Source organism: Phacochoerus africanus, chromosome 2 (genome assembly GCF_016906955.1).
Source record: "Phacochoerus africanus isolate WHEZ1 chromosome 2, ROS_Pafr_v1, whole genome shotgun sequence".
Lineage (NCBI taxonomy): Eukaryota > Metazoa > Chordata > Mammalia > Artiodactyla > Suidae > Phacochoerus > Phacochoerus africanus.
Window position 1 is genome coordinate 161,586,091 of NC_062545.1, and position 20,904 is coordinate 161,606,994.

General features: G+C 34.4%; 1 protein-coding gene across 6 annotated transcripts in view; it reads right to left on the reverse strand.

Moving 5' to 3' along the window:
- Nucleotides 1-20,904, reverse strand: part of RELCH (RAB11 binding and LisH domain, coiled-coil and HEAT repeat containing) — a 109,622-nt gene that overhangs the window by 66,662 nt on the left and 22,056 nt on the right. For 4 of the 6 annotated variants that reach the window (XM_047767014.1, XM_047767013.1, XM_047767017.1 and 1 more), the window contains exons 3-11: nt 14,673-14,744; nt 14,506-14,561; nt 14,283-14,396; nt 5,576-5,779; nt 5,379-5,470; nt 4,135-4,428; nt 2,853-2,928; nt 1,034-1,129; nt 863-886 (exon numbers count right to left, since the gene is read on the reverse strand). In XM_047767014.1, the coding sequence (XP_047622970.1) occupies nt 863-886; nt 1,034-1,129; nt 2,853-2,928; nt 4,135-4,428; nt 5,379-5,470; nt 5,576-5,779; nt 14,283-14,396; nt 14,506-14,561; nt 14,673-14,744 (1,028 nt within the window). The remainder of the gene's footprint in view (nt 1-862; nt 887-1,033; nt 1,130-2,852; nt 2,929-4,134; nt 4,429-5,378; nt 5,471-5,575; nt 5,780-14,282; nt 14,397-14,505; nt 14,562-14,672; nt 14,745-20,904) is intronic. The other 2 variants (XM_047767015.1, XM_047767016.1) reach the window with 1 other exon arrangement.

Below are 20,904 nucleotides of genomic sequence, written 5' to 3' on the forward strand. Positions count from 1 at the left end.
TCATGTTCATCTTTTTTAAATTAAAAATACCTATAGGTATAAAAAATTTTAAAGCTCTACATACAAGTTTTCTTGAGGATCAGTACAAATTTCTTGTGCTAAACAGATAATTAAGGATAAGCTCTATATGGATTTTGCCAATGCATTGTGTACCTATTATACTGTAGGTCCTGTGAATTACGATTAAGACCAGTGGTAAATATTAAGATGATAACAAAGGAAATTTTTAAGACATTCTAAAATATTCTTAACCCATTTTAAAAAAATTTGTGAACTAAAAATTGATTTCATAAATTGAGTAATTCAAATAAAGAGTTTGTAAATAAATCATTCACTGTCATTTAAATGAGATTACAGGTAACTTTTCATTAATCTTTTACTGGCTAAAATCAACTTTCTACAGTATTTATGGCTCATAACACAGGCAATGTATACTAAAATGAACATGCTACTCTATTTTAGACATTTAAAGCATCTGTTAATAACAGGTTAGCTACAAGAAAAACAAAAGAGCTACTTTCAAAAGTTATTGTAGACAGTATCATAACTATCCTATCAACATAAGATAATTACTGCCAAATACAATAAAACTAACATTAATAATATGTAACTACACATACATTTAAGAATAGTTACATTATTAGTCCCTGTTAATTTTCAATATAAATAATGTCTATTTCTGTAGACAAATCACATATATTGTATCAAGAGCAGAGATAAAATAAGTTAACCGGTAGAGTGAAAAACGGACAGTGTTCATGGCACATAAATGGACCTACAGTAATAGCTAGTGTTGCAGAAGCTAATGATGCTTTAAGCAAAACTGGAAAACATGAATACCATGCAGTTTTACTGAACTCACCTGACAGAGGTGTAAAACCATTCTCTAGGAGTAGATGCATGCACAAAAGTAAGAATATGATTGCAAGTAATAGACTTTAACAAAATAAAAATATAACACTAAACTTCAAAATGACAAAAAATGGACAACATGATGAGATTACTGGGATTAAAACACTTTTATGTGTCTCACCTCTCTCTTTGCCAACAGCACATTAGGAACAATGTGTGGCAGGCAGCGCCCCAGCATTAACATAACGCTTTTCTCGCTGTCTGCAATCCGAGACACCTAGAAAACCAAAGAATTAATAAATGATGGCACTGGAGAACTTCTGTGCATGATGATATTTAAAGTTCATGTTTTAGAACCTGTTACCTCTGTTCCAAAGACACACCCAAAATCTCAATTTATCATAATGATAACAAAAACAACTGTGAACCCAAATAGGACCATTATTTTGTAGACTAGAAATGGATTTTAAAGCAGCAGTAAGAAGCAAGGGTGAAGAAAATGGAGGCTTACCAGGCTTCAGTTCTGGGAACAAATAAGGATAACACAGGACTGGGGGAACTTCAATGGTTTTTAATTTTGTTCTTGGGGAAAAGGTGCCCATAAAGCTACAATCTTTGCCTAAGATGAAAGAGTAGCTTGTATCAGGAAGGAGGTCCAAGGAGGCTGACCCAGTCTTGCAATGAGGATTGCCAGACTGTATCTCAGCTCTCCTCCAGCTCTTTCATAATCTTAATGACATTGTGGGACAAAAGCCCAGGCAAGGTCAAGTAGAATCAACTAAAATAGCTAGAAAGGGAGGAGTGAGTATAAAGATAGGAGAAAAAGATAAAATACCCTCAAGATAAGCCTGCACCAACAATTACAAAGGACTGAAAAAAACAAATCTGAGCTAACTCTGCAACCAAAGACAATCAATCCTAATGAAATTAAAAAATGGAGTAGGAGTTCCCAATATGGAGCAGCAGAGAAGAATCCTACCAGGAACCATGAGGATACAGGTTTGATCCCTGGCCTCGCTTAGTGAGTTAAAGGAGCCAGAGTTGCTGTGAGCTGTGGTGTAGGTCGCAGACTTGGCTTGGATCTGGTGTAGCTGTGGCTGTGGAGTAGGCTGGCAGCTGTAGTTCCAATTCAATCCCTAGCCTGGGAACTTTCATATGCTGTGAGTGTGGCCCTAAAAAGCAAAAAAAAAAAAAAAAACACCTAAATTAAATTAAAATAAATAAAAATAAAAAAGGTGTAATCTAAAAATAACTAAAATTATAAACAATATGTACACTTGAATTGGTTTTCTGAATTATACCATACAGAGGTATATAACCATATGTCAGTAGACAAAACAAATTAAAACTAGACTGAAAAAAGGTCATTTAAACATGAAGCAAAGCTTTCATCCAAAGACAGAAATAATCAACTACTTTCCTTTAAAGTTTTAGGAACTATTTCTTGAGCTTCATTTATTTATTTATCTTTTGGTTTTTTAGGGCTGCACCTGCAGCATGTGGAGGTTCCCAGGCTAGGGGTCATATCGGAGCTAGAGCTGTTGGCCCACAGCCACAGCGACAAGGGATCTGATCTGCATCTGTGACCTACTCCGACAGCTCACGGCAACACGGGATCCTTAACCCCCTGAGGGAGGCCAGGGATCGAGCCCGAGCCGTGTCCTCATGGATATTAGTCTGGTTTGTTAACCACTGAGCCACAACAGGAACTCCTATTTATTTATTTATTTGTATATTTATTGCATCTGCGACCGTGGAAGTTCCCAAGCCAGAGCTCAGACCTGTACCAGAGCTCAGACCTGTACCATAGCAGTGACACAATCCGCTGCAGCGACAATGCCAGATCCTTAACTCCCTGTGCCACAAGAGAACTCCAAGTGTTATTTTAAATAATATATTTGTACTTGAAACAAGAGTCTTATCACAATTTTTGGGAGGTAAGATTCTAAGAAGAAAAACTAAATGTTTTAAGAATGTTGTAAGAATCTGGTATAATTTACCTCTGATCCTAAACGACTATCTGCTGACATTCGACAGAAAGAGAGTAGTGCTTGATGGAAAGCAGGAGACAACTTCCTAGAAGAAAATATTCAATGAAAATGGGACAATACCAAAGAGTTACCACTGGCATTTAAGTAGAAAGTAAGCTGCATGTTATAATTCACATTCTTGTGATTCCTGCGTGAATCTTGTGGGAATTTCTTAGTCACAAATGACTTAAAGGTCACTTCACTGGAGAATTATACAGGGGAAAAGAAACCAGCAGTAGCTGATCCTAAAAGAGCCTGAGGTTATGTGAATGAATGACTTGTAAATGTTAGTGGATTAAACCTGAAGTGGTACGGCAGGTCAGTGACCATAGAAGGTGTTTGCAAAACTTGAAAATTTTTTTTCCTCTGTAATTCTCTACCATCCCAGAAAGGCATATAGTGGATACAAAGTCTGACCTGGTATGTTGCTGGGAAGTATATAAGTTCTATATAATGATAATGATAATCCTTAATCTATAAAAAAGAATTAAAAATTAAAGATAAATGAAGTAAAGGCTCATTCAGCATTCGTGGTATATTTTAAAGAAAATAATTTTTGTAATTGAAAATATTAGCCTATTTATGTTTAATAAATGAGGTTAAAACATTTATATATCTAAAATAACATCGGTCTCTATGTAATAGAATTCATGATATTTTAACTATGAATTGTACTTTATGTGCTCAGTCTACAAAGAAAAGGGCTTACACTAGAAGTTACATAGTAGAGGTTGTTTAGCATACACCACAAGATGACCCTTAGTAAATTCTATGATTCTGGAGTTAGTATGCTAGAACTTGAGCCTGTTTGTCCATTTATGTTCCCCTTCCCATACTGTTTCAGCAGAGGAGGCTATAATGCATCCAACTGCCCAAGCTAGAAAGTGCAATCATATTTTATCCTTCCCTACTGCCCCAACCCAATCAATTCTTTTACCTTCTATCTTGCAAATCTATCCACTTCTTTCCAAAAAAGGAAATTCAATCGTTTCTTACTTGGATTCTTCCAATAGATACCCTAAGTCTCTCTTCTTCCAGTCTTGCTACATTCCAATTACCTCTACCCTAGAGACTCTTTCTAAAATGTAGATATCATTATGTACCAGCTCTCTGAAATGAATTACCATGGCTTGTATGACTCAGTCTTTGCTTAATTTCCCAACTTCATCTCCTGTCATTCTGAAACTCTTCTGGTTTGCCAATATACTAAACAGCAAAATGATGCCTTTCAAAACACAGGATACTTACTAACCTATTGGGTTTATCAAAATGGACTGTGCTTTTGTTTGATGGAGAAGAAGATGGCATTCCTTCTCTTTCTCTCCTGGGGAAAGAGTTGGGGACGTTTTCTTTAGGAATAGTGGAGTCAACTTCATCTGATTTTGAAAGATGGATATCCTTGTTTTCTCCCTTGTCTGAACTATTTAGAACTGAATTCTGTCCACTGTCTTCAGAGTCTTTGTGGGGAGGCTGCTCCAAAGAAGGCTGAACAGAATCACAAACTACTGGGTTGGCAAAGTGTTCATTTTTGAGGAAGTCCATTTCACTGTGGAAAGAAAGAGAAATTATTAGAGAATAACTGTATTTTTTTAAAACTTTGGCAATAGCGTAAGCTTCATAATGGGTTTAATGCTTTAAAAGTATAACATATTAATAGAAAATGATTCGGCAACTGATTAATCTTTTCTGTGCCATATACACCAATGCTTCATATACCTAGAAGTGCAGCTAGAAACTCTTACAAAGCATAAACATGGTTTTATAAACCCTGCTTTATAAGAAAGTTATAAACTTAACTTTCTTTCTTTTTTCTTTTTTTTGGTCTTTTTGCCATTTCTTGGGCCGCTCCCATGGCATATGGAGGTTCCTAGGCTAGGGGTCAAATCGGAGCTTTAGCTGCCAGCCTATGCCAGAGCCACAGCAACTCGGGATCTGAGCTGCGTCTGTGACCTACAGCACAGCTCATGGCAACGCCGGATCCTTAACCCACTGAGCAAGGGCAGGGACCGAACCTGCAACCTCATGGGTCCTAGTCGGATTCGTTAACCACTGTGCCACGACGGGAACTCCAATAAACTTAACTTTCTTCAGTGGCAAAATGGGGATAATTCCGTCTAACCCACAGAATTATTATAAGAGTTAAAGGAAATAATGAATGGGAAATATATATAACACTAATGTGAAGAAGTTATTTTATTACTACTGACACAACTTGACAAAAGTAAAAATATCTTAGTCCTTGGTTCTAAGACATAACTGACTATGATTATTACACTGATTTATTGACTTTTTTTTAGAAAAATGTACACTAGTATATAAGTGATGACAAGATTTTTTTCCCAAAGGACATTAGAATATAAGAAATGACAAGATGTTTTTTCATATCACAGGATATGAAAAATTATGTCTTACAATTGGAATGTTATTCTACATATATCTTCTGCCAATTTCCTTAAAAATTTTAAGTTTTATTAGAAATGATGATTGAGTACTAACCTTTCAAGTCTTCTGATTTGCTCCATCAAAGACCACTTTTCACTATTTAATAAACTAATTTTATCTTCTAATTTCTGCACTAGCAAGGAATTCTAAAATCAAAATGGGAGAAAAACAGAAACTCAAGATCTCATAGTATGCTTTTACATAGCTTAAATACTTTTTCTGCATACTCGACTACTTAGTTAATTCCTCACCTCTACAGTCTGAGGAGCTTCAAGGGTTGGAGGGAGATTGCTTAAAATTGGAGTAAGAGCCTCTAATTCATCTTCTTCTACACCACTGGCCACATCTACAAGATCTTTCCCAGTCACTTGGTGATTTCCAAAATCTCGGTAGAGCTGAAGTAAGTCTGGAGGTTTTGGAATGTTTAATCCCACATCATCCCATAATTCAAAGTCCTATAAGATAGGAAACAATAATATTGAAAACATTTTTTAAAAAAGTTTTATCTCACATTTTTGAGATTTATTTTTTCCTATCTTGAAAACTCAACATAATCATAATTTTGTTGTAATGTCAAAGTATGTTCCATATGAGTCATTCCTAAACTTACTTTACATCTTCCATGTGAAGTTTCTCGATATTAAGAAAGTCTTAGTTCATAAGTTGTATTTACTATTTACATGCAAACTAATTTAATACATTAATTTTGTTCTTCCTCTTTTTGGTGTAATCTCTAGTATGTAAGCAAGCTATTTAATCTGCTTGCCTTCCTGCTGTAGCTGTTTGAATCTAATTATATTATTCAAACTGCTCCGGCAATCCAAATAGCTATTCATCATCGATTTGTTGTATATCAAACACTCTCTTGAATTCAATCTAATACAATTTTAATATTAAACTATGAAAAGGCGTAGAATCTCAAGCATTCTATGGGCAAAGATTTTTTGAAAAGCTTTATAAAGTTCCAGAGTCATCAATCATGTGCAAAACACTGTCTTACCATTTTCTTCCTCTAATACATTAGAATTTAGTACTAATTTGATATCATATAATTTATGTGTGAAACTCTCTTTGAGAAACTATGGCATATTCATTTGAATGTTCTGAATGTGATACTCTTACTACTTTAAAGATTAATAATAATTGAGAATAGCTGAAGGTTAATCTGAGGCAGATATAAAATAGGTATTAAAAGTGTGGGCTTTGGAGAAAATCAGACCCAATAAAAAAATCCTATCAGTCTCTAGACACATATTACAATATCTGCCTAGATAAATTAATTTAGAACTTAACATAGGTCATCTGTAAAATGAGTATAATACTTACCTCTTAGGGTTTTTGAAGCCTTAACACAATGCTTGACTTTTTAAAAAATATTAAGTGAATATTATACATAGGATTCAAATGTGCATTTACCCACCTGTATTTATCCAATATTTATCCCCCATGTGCTAGAACCAGGGATAAAATATTATAACTATTCAGGGGCTTTCAGAGTTAAAGAGTAATGACATAGAGAAGAAAGTAAAATCTAAAGAATTATAAGTATTATGATTGAAGAATTGTCAATAATTTAGAGAAAGGAGTCACTGCTGTCTTAAGGTGGAGGGGTTAGGAAAGATTTCAATATTTACAAGGCACATGACAATGAGAGGATAGGGGCACTAATTATTTCAGAGAAAAGGAGTTAAAGCAGGAGGCAGGAGAGATGACTGATGTGGAAAAAACAGGGAGAGGAGTTCTGTCGTGGCTCAGGGGTAACGAATCTGACTAGCATCCGTGAGGATGCAGGTCCGACCCCTGGGCCTCACTCAGTGGGTTAAGGACCCAGTGTTGCCTTGAGCTGTGGTGTAGGTTGCAGACACGGCTTGGATCTGGTGTTGCTGTGGCTGCGGCATAGGCCGGCAGCTGTAGCTCCGATTTGACCCCTAGCCTGGGAATTTCTATATGCTGTGGGTATGACCTCCCCCCCCCAAAAAAATAGGGAGAGATCAGGAAAATGGAGATATTAAAATGAAAAAGCAGATGTAGTGGGAGCAAGACAGTGACAAAATTCAGAACGTGGCAGTGGGAACTTGGGAACTTTCTTCAGTGGCGTGTAGAGCAATGTTTCTGGGAGCCAGGGAGCTTCTGGTATTAGCATGTGTGATGGGCCATTAATCCAGTACTGGGAAAATAGGCAAAATAAGGTCCTCAGTGAGGAGACAAGTTTTATTTAAGGCAAAAAGAATATTCTAAGAGAAGTTGAAAATATAGAATGTTTATTTATAATAAAATTTTTTTCAAATAGCATAATAGATAAAGAGGATAGGAAGTAAAAACCATAAAAGAAAGAACTGTCAGGAGGGAAGAAAAGAACAATAAGACAATGACTGTATGCAGATAAAAATATGAGAAAACGATTAATAAATATTTATTGAGTGGGAGTTCACTGGTGGCCCAGGGATTGAGGACTCAGCCCATGGCTCAGGTTTGATCTCTGGCCTGGGAATTTTCACATGCCACTGTGTAGCCAAATATATATATATATATTTATGTGTAATACACATACATATTTAGAGTGTTACTAAATATATATGTTACTAAATATAGTGTTATGCAGATTTAGAGATGAACAAGAGATACTTTTAGCCTCAAGGAGCTTAGGTCTAGTCAGTGAGATAAAAGATAATTTCAAGTAATGATAAATGTCATTAAGAGAATAAAATCAGGTATATGAGCAAAAATAAAATATGGTAAAAAAGTCTTACATTTTGGCCAGAGACTAAACATGAGAGGAATGAGGCCTCTGGGTAACACTGGTTATAGGTCAGTTACAATTAGCACTAATGTTGCTTAATAGGTAAAGAACAGGTTATTAATGAGCACTTTCACTGCCTTTCGTGGAAAACAGCTTTACTGAGGTATATAATTAATACATAATAAGCTGTACAGTTTAAATGAATCCACAAGATAATTTAAAATGTGTAATCTGCTAAGTTGTGCCATCTGTGTACACCTCTGAATACATCGCCAAAATCAAGAAAATGAACTGGAATTCCCATTGTGGCTCAGTGGTTAACGAATCTGACTAGGATCCATGAGGTTGCGGGTTCAATCCCTGGCCTTGCTCAGTGGGTTAAGGATCTGGCGTTGCAGTGAGCTGTGGTGTAGGTTGCAGACATGGCTTGGATCCCACGTTGCTGTGGCTCTGGCGTAGGCCAGCGGCTACAGCTCCGATTAGACCCCTAGCCTGGGAACCTCCATATGCCGAGGGAGCAGCTCTAGAAAAGGCAAAAAGACAGAAAAAAGAAAAGAAAATAAACTTGTTCACTCCCAAAAGTTTTCTTGGCCCCTTTGTAATCCTTCCCTCTTATCTCCCTTGTTCCTAGGCAAATACTGATTTGTTTCCTGGCATTGTACAATAGTTTACATTTCTTAGAATTTTATACAGATGGAAGCATACAGTAAGTACTCTCTATTTGTCTGTTTTTTTTTTCACTTAGATTAATAATTTTCAGACTGACCTATGTTGTTTTGTCAGTAGTTCATTTGTTTTTACTGCTGAGTAGTATTCCACTGTAAGGATATATCAAAAATTTTTATTCAACCACCTGCTCTTGGATATTTGGATGGTTTCCCAGGTTTTTTAGCTATTATAAAAACCGCTTTGACCATTGTGTAGGAGTCTTTTAATGGACATAAGCTTTCATTTCTCTTAGATTGTAAAGTTTTAACTTTTTAAAGAAACTTGCCAAAAAGTATTATAAGGTGACTGTATCATTTTACATTCCCACCAGCAATGACGAGACTTCTATTACTCCATATCTTTGCCAAGACTTGGTATAATCTGTTGGACATTCTAGTAAGTGTGCTGTGGTATCTGGCTGTGACTTAATTAGCATTTCCCTAATGACTAAAGATGCTAGGCATCCTTTTCATGTGCTTATTTGCTATCCATATATGTTCTTTGTGGGAATATCTCTTTAAATTTTTTGTCCATTCTTTCTTTTTTTATATTTGCACCTGCAGCATATGGAAGTTCCTGGCCTAGGAGCTGAATCGGAACTGTAGCTGAGGCGTACACCACAGCCATGGCAACACTGGATCTGGTAACGCTGTATCCTTAACCCAATGAGTGAGTCCAGGGATCAAACCAGCATCCTCAGAGAGACAAAGTTGAGTCCTTAACCAGCTGAGCCACAACAGGAACTCCTGTCCATTCTTTAAAAAAATTATTACTCAGTTTAGAGAGTTCTTTAAATATTCTGGATGTAAGTATTTTTTCAGATTTGTTTCTTGCAAATATTTCACTTGATCTCTGGCTTACTTTTCTATTTGATTAGAGTCGCTTTCAAAGAGCAGAATTTATTAATTCGATTAGAACAAATCTGGGGAATAACATTGTACTTTTGTTGTCCTATATAAGAAATCTTTGCATACCTTCCAAGGTTGCAATGAATGGTTGCTATGTTTTCTTCTAGAGGTCTTATGGTTTTAGAATTTATATTTACATCTATGATCTATTTGAACCTCCCTGGTGTGAGGTATGGTTTGAAGTTCATTTGGGGGGGGGGGGGGGTACATGGATAGCAACATGTTTTAGCACCAACTGTAAAAAAAAAAAAAAACTATCTTTTCTGAATGGAATTTATTTTGCATGTTGTCAAATATCGAAAGATCATCTAAGGATAAATTAATCTCTTAACCCTCTATTATGTTCCACTGATCTATTTGTCTATCTTTATGTCAATAAGACACTGTCTTAACCACAATATCTTGAAATCAGGTAGTTTAAGTCCCCCAATTTCATTCTTCTTTATTAAAGTTATTTGGCTATACTATGTTATTTCCATTTCCATATGAACTTTAGAGTAAATTAATAATCTCTAAAAAATGTTGGTGAGATTTTGACTTGGATTGCACTGAAAATACAAATCATTTTGGGCAAACTGACATTTTGACAGTCAATTTGATCTATGAGAAGATATGTATCTCTTCATTTATGTCTTCTTTACTTCCTCTTGGAGTGCACAATAGTTTCCAGTGTATAATCCTTTATCAGATTGATCCCTAAGTACTTCCCATTTTTTGATGCTTTTGTAAATGGTATCTTTAAAATTTCAATTTCTAGTGGTTGCTAACATATAGAAAAACAATTCATTTTTTTTACTGATCTTGTATCCTATAACTTTTCTTATAGTATCTTTTTTAGATAGTCTGTAGAATTTTCTACATATATGATCATGTCATCAGTTGAATTTGGAGTTTTGTTGCTTCATTTCCAAAATATGTATCTTTTATTTCTTTTTCTTGCCTTGTATTGGATAGCAACTTCAGTATGATGTTCAGTAGAAGTAGTGAGCACAGATATCCTTGTTTTATTCCTTTTATCATTAAGAATGATTTTAGTGATAGCTTGTCTGTAAATGCCTTTTATGAGACTGAGGAAATTCCTCTCAATTTCTAAGTCCTTTATTTTATGGGAAATGCATGTTTAATTAAGTCAAATGTTATCTTCTGAGGTGATCAAATGATTTTTTTTCTCTTTTAAGAATTTTCTGGGGTTCCCATCGTGGCTCAGTAGTTAACAAATCCAACTAGCAACCATGAGGTTGAGGGTTCAATCCCTGGCCTTGCTCATTGGGTTGAGGATCCCACGTTGCCATGAGCTGTGGTGTACGTTGCAGATGCAATTTGGATCTGGGGTTGCTGTGGCTCTGGTGAAGGCCAGCAGCAACAGCTCCGATTAGACCCCTAGCCTGGGAACCTCCATATGCTGCGGGTGCAGCCCTATAAAGACAAAAAGACAAAAAAAAAAAAAAAAAAAGAAGAATTTTCTGGCGTTCCTGTTGTGGCACAGTGGAAACGAATCCAACTAGTATACATGAGGATGTGGGTTCGATCCCTGGGCTTGCTCAGTGGGTCGGTGATCTGACATTGACGTGAATTGTAGTGTAGGTCACAGATGTGGCTTGGATCCCGAGTTGCTATGGCTACAGTGTAGGCTGGCAGCCGTAATTCTGATTCAATCCCTAGCCTGGGAACTTCCATTTGCCATGGGTGGAGCCCTAAACTCCCACCCCCCAAAAGAATTTTCTTAATATGGTGAATTACAACAACTGATTTTTGGTTATTAACTCAACCTTGCACTCTTTGGATTAAATCATTTGATCATAATGTATTAGCTTTTTTACATTGTTGGATTTCATATAGTAAAATATTATAACGAAAAATTCTGCATTCATGTCTGTAATTTTCTTTCCTTGCAATATTTCTATCTGTTGATAGATGTTGATATCAGAATTATGCTGGAAGAGAATGAGTTTGGAAGTAGTCCCTTCTCTTCAATTTCTAGAAAAATTTGTGGAGAAGTGGTATTATTTCTTCCTTAATATCTGGTACATTTCACAAGTGAAACCATCTACACCTAGAGTTCCTTTGTAGAAAGGTTTTTAAGTACAAATTCAATTTATTTAACAAATAAAAAGTTATTCAAATCTATTTCTTCTTGAGTGAACTTTGGTAGCTGTCTTCTTTCAAGTAAAGATGCTCATAACATTCCCATTTTAACTTTTTAATATAAGTAAAATCTATAGTGATATAACCTCACTCATTCCAGATTTTGATAATTTGCATCTTATTTCTTTTTCCTAATCAGTTAGGCTAGAGGTTTACTATTTTTATTAATCTCAAAAATCCAGTTTTTTTTATTTACTAGGTTTTCTCTATTGTTTTCTGTTGCTTTTGTCATTGATTTATACTCTCTTTTTTATTATTTGCTTTCTTCTATTTACTTTGGGTTTTGCTTAATTTCGTTTTTCTTGTTTCATAAAGTAAAAGCTGATTTTCATCAATATGAAATCGTCCTTATTTCCTGTTATAGAAAGTTTAGTGTTATGGAGTTCCCGTCGTGGTGCAGTGGTTAACGAATCCGACTAGGAACCATGAGGTTGCAGGTTGGATCCCTGGCCTTGCTCAGTGGGTTAACGATCCGGTGTTGCCGTGAGCTGTGGTGTAGGTCGAAGATGCGGCTCGGATCCCATGTTGCTGTGGCTCTGGCGTAGGCCAGCGGCTACAGCTCCGACTCGACCCCTAGCCTGGGAACCTCCATATGCCGTGGGAGCAGCCCAAGAAATAGAAAAAAGACAAAAAAAAAAAAAAGTTTAGTGTTATAAATTTTCCTCTAAGTACTTACTACTTTAGCGATATCCTGCAAATTTTGATGGTGTTGCTTCATCTTTATTTGGTTCAAAATACCTTATAATTTCCTTTTTAATTTCTTCTTTAACTTATGTGTTACTTTGAAATATTTAAAATCCTCTTAAATATTAAGACTTGCTTTACTGCCTATAATATTATCTATCTGGAGTGGCCCATATATATTTGAAATCATGTATTCAGCTATTGAAAGATGGAATGTTTTATAACTTGAGTTAATTGTCAAGTTAGTTGACAGTATATCATAAGTGTTCTATGTCCTATTACCTTGTTCTATCAATTATTGAGAAAGTCAGCTTGAAATCTCTGGTAATTTCTGCCCTTTTAATTTGGAATGATACATCATTTACATTTAAAGTGAGTTTAAATATGGCTGGGTTTTAAATCTATCGTCTTGCTATTGTTTTCTCTGTGTCATCTATTCTTTGTTCCTCTTTTCTTCTTTTTGGTCTCTCAATAGTTCACATATATTCAACATTATTTCTTATTCATTGTTTAGTTGATCATTAACCTAAATTTGTGATAAAACATGATCAAGCTAAAATATAATCATAGTATACTATAACATTATAAATTTATTTTTATGGTTGAGTAAAATTGTCATTTAATAAAAATAACTAGATACTTTATTAAATTTAGTTTTTGTCAAATACATTACAAAAACTGAGGGAGTAACTGAACTGCTATCTTCCTAGAGAACTTCTACTTTAGCTAAATGATCCACGGGATATTTTATGGACCAATGGAATATACCTGATTTAAAATGACAGTTTCCTGATTTCTACATAGTATACTCTTTGGTATTTACATTATTAAGGTACATGATTAAAACTGACCTGTTAGCACTACAAAGTCAAAATATAATAGAGTTAGAAGATAACACTAAACAAAGCATCATTTCTTTGCTTATAAGATTTTATCAGAAAAATAATAAGGTTCTAAAACTGGCTCCTATTCAGGAACACAACTTATATTCTCACTCTTATTCAAAATATTCTCTCTTTACAGTAGAAAAGAAATAATGCATTGGGGAAATAAAAATAAACAAAATATTCTCTCTTAATTAGTTATCCATCTATCATCTGAATTATTAGAGTGTTAATGAAGAGGTTTTAGACTGAATTTACAAGTATTCATTAATTTGTACTACTAAGTAAATATTTTTTTTGGTTGTTTTTTTGTTGTTGTTGTTGTTGTTGTTGCTATTTCTTGGGCCGCTCCCGCAGCATATGGAGGTTCCCAGGCCAGGGGTTGAATCGGAGCTGCAGCCACCGGCCTATGCCAGGGCCACAGCAACGCGGGATCCGAGCCGCGTCTGCAACCTACACCACAGATCATGGCAACGCCAGATCGTTAACCCACTGAGCAAGGGCAGGGACCGAACCCGCAACCCCATGGTTCCTAGTCGGATTCATTAACCACTGCGCCACGACGGGAACTCCTAAGTAAATATTTTAAAGTAAAAAAAGAACACATTTTATAAATACATGTAAATATGAGTAGATTATACAATTACTGGGGAGTTATAAAAAGGTCCCTGGAAAGAATGATAAGTCTTTATGTAGAGAGAAGAAATCTATAAGCCAACAAAATACTAGACTGAGTAGGTAAGGTATTGCGTTTGGTAGCTAGTCTTATGGATTTTTTTTCATGTATAACTTTGTAAAAAACTAAAACTAGATAAAAAAAGAAAATAAGGCACATTATAAATTAAAAAGGAAACAAATTATTGTTTAAAAACCAGAAAAGAAACTGTACCTGATCATCATTTTCATCTGAAAAGGTTATTGATGTCAGCTTGTAGTTATTCTTCAATAAAAATTCGTTGACTAAGAAATTTAGAGCTCTCTTTTCAAGAGGCTTGATTGGCTCCTGGAGATAAAAGACAGATACAATACTGTAAGTTTTCTTCCTTCAACACTTGTGCTACCAGTTTATGCGGAAGATACTTTTAGATCTGAATGCTTTCAGATTCACCCACCTGAATTTCAGGACTTGATTTGTAATTTTTTCGTTCCTGTAAAGGAACTTCGTGTTCTGGTGGGAGAAAATATGAATAACGTTTTACTATTTTACATTTGAAAATACCTCAGCTACGTCTACATTGTCAAAGTAGAAAAAGTCTCAAAAAAGTTTTATGTACACCACCTGCAGCCTTTGTCAGGTTGGCTCGGAGGGCCTGAATGGTCTCCTTGGCTTTCCGTAGTTCAAACTCCAGGACTGGACAGGGATTTGGAATAAACACACACAGGCATCCAACCAAGAAAAGGGAAACAAAAATAAAAAAATAAAAAGCAAGGATGGGTATGGAAAAAAAATACAATTTGTATTGAAAACAGAAAGCATGCAATCTTTATGAAACTTGTGAACGCATGCAGCAGAGTTGATTTGCAAGCAAACTGGTGAATGTTTTCCATAGTTTTAGAATACAGGGGACTATTGAGCAAATGTTCTAGCTGTCTGACAAGGAAAAGTTCTATTTAAAATTAAAATCTACAGCATACTCTCACTTAGGTAAATGAAAATCTTAGTAATTTAGATGCTTCTGCTTTACTCAGTCTAGGTAAGAAATGCAATGAAATGTTTTCAAGTGACATAACTTGGGGGAAAGACAAAAACTAGATGAAGTCCTAGCAAATATACTCAAAGAAAATCTTAGGATTTAAAAACAAGGTATGTTTAAATGCATTATCTAGATTAAAGTTATAAATTGAGATACAGAAACATGTGAATGTTGAAGGGATATGGTTTAAATATTTAACAAATGGGGGATGCCTATAAATTTTTCTATAAACAAGTATATGTTTTCCATAAACAAGCACAGATATGTTATACACATATCTGAAAAAGTATCTAGGGTTTTATTTTAGGTTTCACTTAAAGTCAAAGGATAAAAATAGTTTCTCTTTTAATTTATAATTCAAGATCTAAAATAAATTGTAAAATTCAAATGTGTAGTTATCTAAGGATACTGGGTAAAATTAAGTAGAATTTCAAAGTTTCTGACAACTCTTTAAATAGATGTTTGTTCATATTAAGAGGTACTAATGAAACTTAAAGATCTCTTCTGTCACCAAGGAGTCTATGGGGGAAAAAACCATTTCTATGAAGTAAAGCTCTGAGAAAATGAAGTGCTCGTTGTCACAACTAGATATTAAATGATTATTTAAATAGTTCTATAAAAACTAGCAAATTTATAACTTATGCAATTTTCTCTTGAAGGACTAATAAACAGAAAAAAGAAGATGGCAAATAAAATGCTATCAGAGACAACAAAGCTATAGAAATATATGGAAAAAATAGAATTCACTCAGTTTGCATATTTTCATTAAAAACTTAAGATGTAACTGAATCACATCTAGTACATGATGGCCAATTATTTTGATGCACAGAATTTCACTGCAGCAACATGGAAGCACAACTAAAAATCAGATGACATGTATGTTACTATTTCTTTTTTGGTAGTCAGCAATGCTGATCTGCAAACATTTCTGTGCAACAAAGATAAAACATTTTCCCTAAAACTATCAGCTTTAGAAACTCTTTGTTTCTAAAACTTTGTGTTTAAAGTGAGGCTGTACACATTCAGTGTGTAAGCTAAGTACAGAATAGGTTTACTTTCTTTTTTTAATTTCAAAACTCTGAGTAATTGATTTTGATTTAAAAGCACTTAACTACACCATAAACAAAATGAGTATACATATTATGCTTTCAGTATCATTTACAATTTACTAAGACATATTACAGAACAATTGCAGATCAGAAATGCCCTGTACCAGAATGACATAAACATGAAAAAAATTTTTAAAAAACTGGTTAAAACACAAACTGTGAAAAAAAAACTCAAACTCAACTGGTGAAAGTTTAGGTGACCAAGAGCAAAACACTGAATGAGCAAGGCACAGAAAGCCAGAAAAACCCATGTCAGACGGCAAGAATTTATATTTTTATACACATCTACACATACATTGCCAAATGTCATTAAAAGTTACGAAGGCTTTAAAAAAATAGTGTTTATCAAAATGAATTCACTCTGCTGCATGTTTCTTAATATACAATATAGGCTTTAAAAGACAAAGGCATATCTTTGAAGCTACAGCACAACTCTATAAAGGCACAGTACAATCAAGTAATCGCAGTTATATGAGAAAGTTTCACAAGAAAGGTCTGAACAGCTATATTTACACATATATGAATTTGTCACTTCTGGGCTCAAAATTTGTCCTATAAAGAAATACACTGTACCAAGTAACCTTCAAGTAGCTTTCAAGTATTATAATTCTTCATAAAAATGTTTGAAGTGTGTTTTTAAAAAACACAATAGGAACAAACTACTGGCCTTCTCACTCCCCTATCCTGACCCTCTACTAGCCCAACCCTGCTAAATATAATTTTATTGGAACTGCAGTTTATTGGAACTGCAAATATAAGTATATTCTAATATTGCACATTATAATCTTATAAAGATAATTAATGATCAAGTCAGTATAAACAATTCTAGATTAGTGGAAAGAGTTATTTCCCAATAAGGGTTGGATAATACTGGTATCATATCAGAGGTACTTGAGTACTTAAAGACCAGGTGCTCACGACTTGGGAGATAGACAATTGATCATGGGGAGATACCAAAGGTAAAGTGTTAAATTTCAAAGCAAAAAAAAAAAATTATTGATTCTTTGTTGCTCCAACTCAATATATCACTGATATTATCTTGAAATATTTGTTAATCTTAGTTCTTTTGGCTCAAAACTCAAAATAATACATATTTTGGAAGATCTTTCTCATAACACTGATCAAAGTTATTTTTCATCCATCTTTTTCTTCACTATTGAAGAGTTTATATCAACAGAGCTGAGTCAAGGACCTTGCCATCTCATAGTTGACATGAAATTGTCTTCTTTCAAGTCAGAATTTCTTGGTTTTTTTTTTCCCGGAATATAATGTGATTTTACTTCTTAATAAAATACTACTTCCCCATCTTTAACACTTATTTTATTATCACAGGAACAGTTCTAGGGAAAGAATCATCCCGGGAACAGTTCTAGAAAAAGAAGAAAATTCTCAAAAGAATACAAGTCAGAATAAAAATTATTCCTAAAATAACCCCTCCTGGTTATTTTTAAATATTTTAGGAATATTTTAGAGAATTCTCCCTGCCTATTATAGACTTAAGAAAAGTATAGTATTATTAGGCATGACTTAGCAAATAGTCAGAAGTAAATGAATGAAAGCAAGATGCAATCTTCATGGTTTATAGACATTGTTTTTAATATTCATCTAGGAAAAAGTTCCCCTCCTCAAGCTTTAAAAGAAGAAAACTCTTCCCATTACTGTTCCTTCTGCTCAGGTTCTCTTACAGATTCCTCTATCATTCATCTCAAAGTTGGTGTTTCCCAGAGCGTCCTCCTTGGTCCCTTTATTAAACTATATACTCCGCTGGGATGATACATTCATTCTTACATTTTTAACTATCACCAGTATTCTGAGGGTTTCATCTTTAAACCTTGCCCCCAAGATACACCCTACTTAAAACTCATTATCATCTGGAATGACCACTTGAATGTCTCATTAATTTTGAATTCGATTATATCTAAAGAAATTTTACCATCTTCCTGTGAAATTTGCCCTCCCTCCTCCTCCTGAAGTCTCTCTCCATTTAGGGCACCGCTATCTACCCAGACACCCAAACAAAAAACCTGGAGATGACTCTTCACTTACCTCTTGCCTTTATTCCCACATTAATTAAATGTCCAAGCCATGATACCTGAATCCTAAATAATCTAAATAACCATTCATCCCAATTGTCCCTGTAATTATCCTAGTTTAGACCTTTATGACTTACATACATTACAATTTACAACCTTGGTAAAGGCTTGTTGCCTTTTAAACCTCATTGGAGTATCTATCCTATTTTAAATCATACAAAATCATAAGATTTAAGATTGAAAATAAGAAAAACAAAAAAGTACTGCTAATAGGAAGTACAGTTATCTGTACTAAGGGAAAAATGTTATAATAAGGCAGATAGGCTTATTTAATCCTGACAGAGCTGGATATGTATGCTATAGACCATCAGCTAAGGAATGAGAGGTGAATTGATGCTTCTCTCCCACGGGACAAGGCCAGGTTATCCCATGGGCAAAAATCTGAATGTAATTTTAGAACATCTGTTAAATTACACATGCTTAAAAAGGCTTCATATGTCTACCCTCTTGATTACTGTTCCCAGAATAGTGTAATAACTTGAATATAGAGCACTCAAAAAGTGTTTTTGCATGCATGGGTATTCCACTTCTTGAAGCCATAGCTAGTAAATCTGAAATAACAGTGATCTTACCAGCAATCAGGAGTGTCTTTCTCTACAAATTAGAAAGCACAGTTTCTGTAGTTCTCTAGATCCCAACATAAAAATTAAGGTGTGAACTAGAGAAGTAATACAGTAACAGGCAGAAGTATGAGAACAAATAAAGTCAGAGACTCTGATGCTAAAAGAGACAAGGATGTAGATAGTTCCAAAATTAACAAGTTCCTTATCATTATTTCCAGATTATTGAACATTTATTTGTTTTGCAGATATAGACATGTTTTAGCACAAATTCCTTGAGGACAGAAGTTTTATCTATTTCACGTTTCTGTATGTAGTGCCTAATATAGTACCTAATACAGTGCAGATGGTCAAAACGCCTAAATTAAAGAATGACAACCCCCAATGTTTAGAATATAGATGTTCTTTGTTATCCTTTGAAGTAAACTTGAAAATTTAACAGCTACTCTATATATGTACTGTAGCTTTGTTTAATAACGTATTAGAAAGTCTTTTAGTTCTACTAAAAACGCAGTAAGATTAAGCTTTTTAGTTCTACCAAAAAAATCAGTAAGATTAACTTCATTTTGGTTTGGTGTCTACTATTCCTTAAATCATTTTTATGTGAAAATTCACACTTCTAAATTCAGAGGTAGAAATTATTTTAAATGAAAAGCTCTAAAATGTTACTTTTTATGAAAGAAAATGACTGTGGTGAAGTACTTTTATGGGAAAGAGAAGATTCTGCTATTCACATGAATGCATACATTAGTCAAAGCTCCAGCCTGGTACTTAAAGATATATTGCAGGCTCTGGAATAAAAACCCATGTGTTCACATCCTGATTTTACCTTTCACTATATGAAAATTTACTGGGCAAATTTCTCAATCTTGGTAAGCCTTGCAGTTTTCTGATCTAAAAAGTAAGAATATCATTCTGAAGCATTGTTCAGAAGGATTGCTGACAAGATTAAATAAGTATTTTATTTTATTTTGCCAACTCTACAATGCTTTTTTAAAAAAATTATCCTTAGTTCAAGAAGTAAAGTCAAATCAGACAGCATTGCTTGCAACTTCAATTACAAATCATACAGGGAGAAACTGATTCTCTTTTCTTTCTTTTAAGGTCTATGTTTTCTGCACACTGGAAGAGAGGTAAAAGAAAAAGACTGCAGCTTGAATATGAAAGAACACTTTACAGTTAAATCCACAATCCTATATTTTTATCGTACTCATGTGTCAGTGAAAAATCACAACTATTACAAAACAGGACAAATTATAAAGCACTGAACACAGTGCCTGGCACAGAGGTAGTGCTCAATAAACATTTGTTCATTAAAGTGATCTTTCTTTTCTTCTTTAAAGAAGTAACTATGCAGACTTGAAAAAAATAACCAGATTTTTTAATTTAGGGAAAAGATGATAAAAATGATGCTGTACATGCAGAATATATATGTATGCACACATATATATGTCTCATATATAGCAACAGTGTATTAGAGGCTGGAGTAGAACCTACATTTCCATGGTGGGGGCAATGGACTTGATTCTTCTGTTATCTATAACCTCCTTTTGCCCAGAACTGGTATAGGAGAATAATACAGATTTTGTTCTTTCTCAGTGAGGTTTACATGTGATCCAATGACAGATGACAGGATAATTATCTTTTCTGGATTACTGGTCTTGTGATTAACTTCTAAGTTACTAGCAATGGTTGGTAAGGAGCCAAAAATCTTTTTGGAAATGGAAATTCTGATAGTGGTAATAGTCTAAGTTATTCTCTTGGAATAACATTTATTTCCCTCACTCTTCCAATGAAGATGAAAATCAGCATTCATTCATTTACACTTAAGTGTAATTGATTTACAGTACTGTGCTAGTTTCAGTATACAGCAGAGTCATTTGATTTTTTTGCAGATTATATTCCATTTTAGGTGATTACAAGATGTTGGGTATAATTCTTTGTGCTACGGAGTAAGTCCTTGTTTCTTATCGATTTTGAGTAGTTTGTTAATCCTATACTCCTAATTTGTCCTATCCTTTCTTCTCTCTCCCCCTTAGTAACCATAAGATTGTT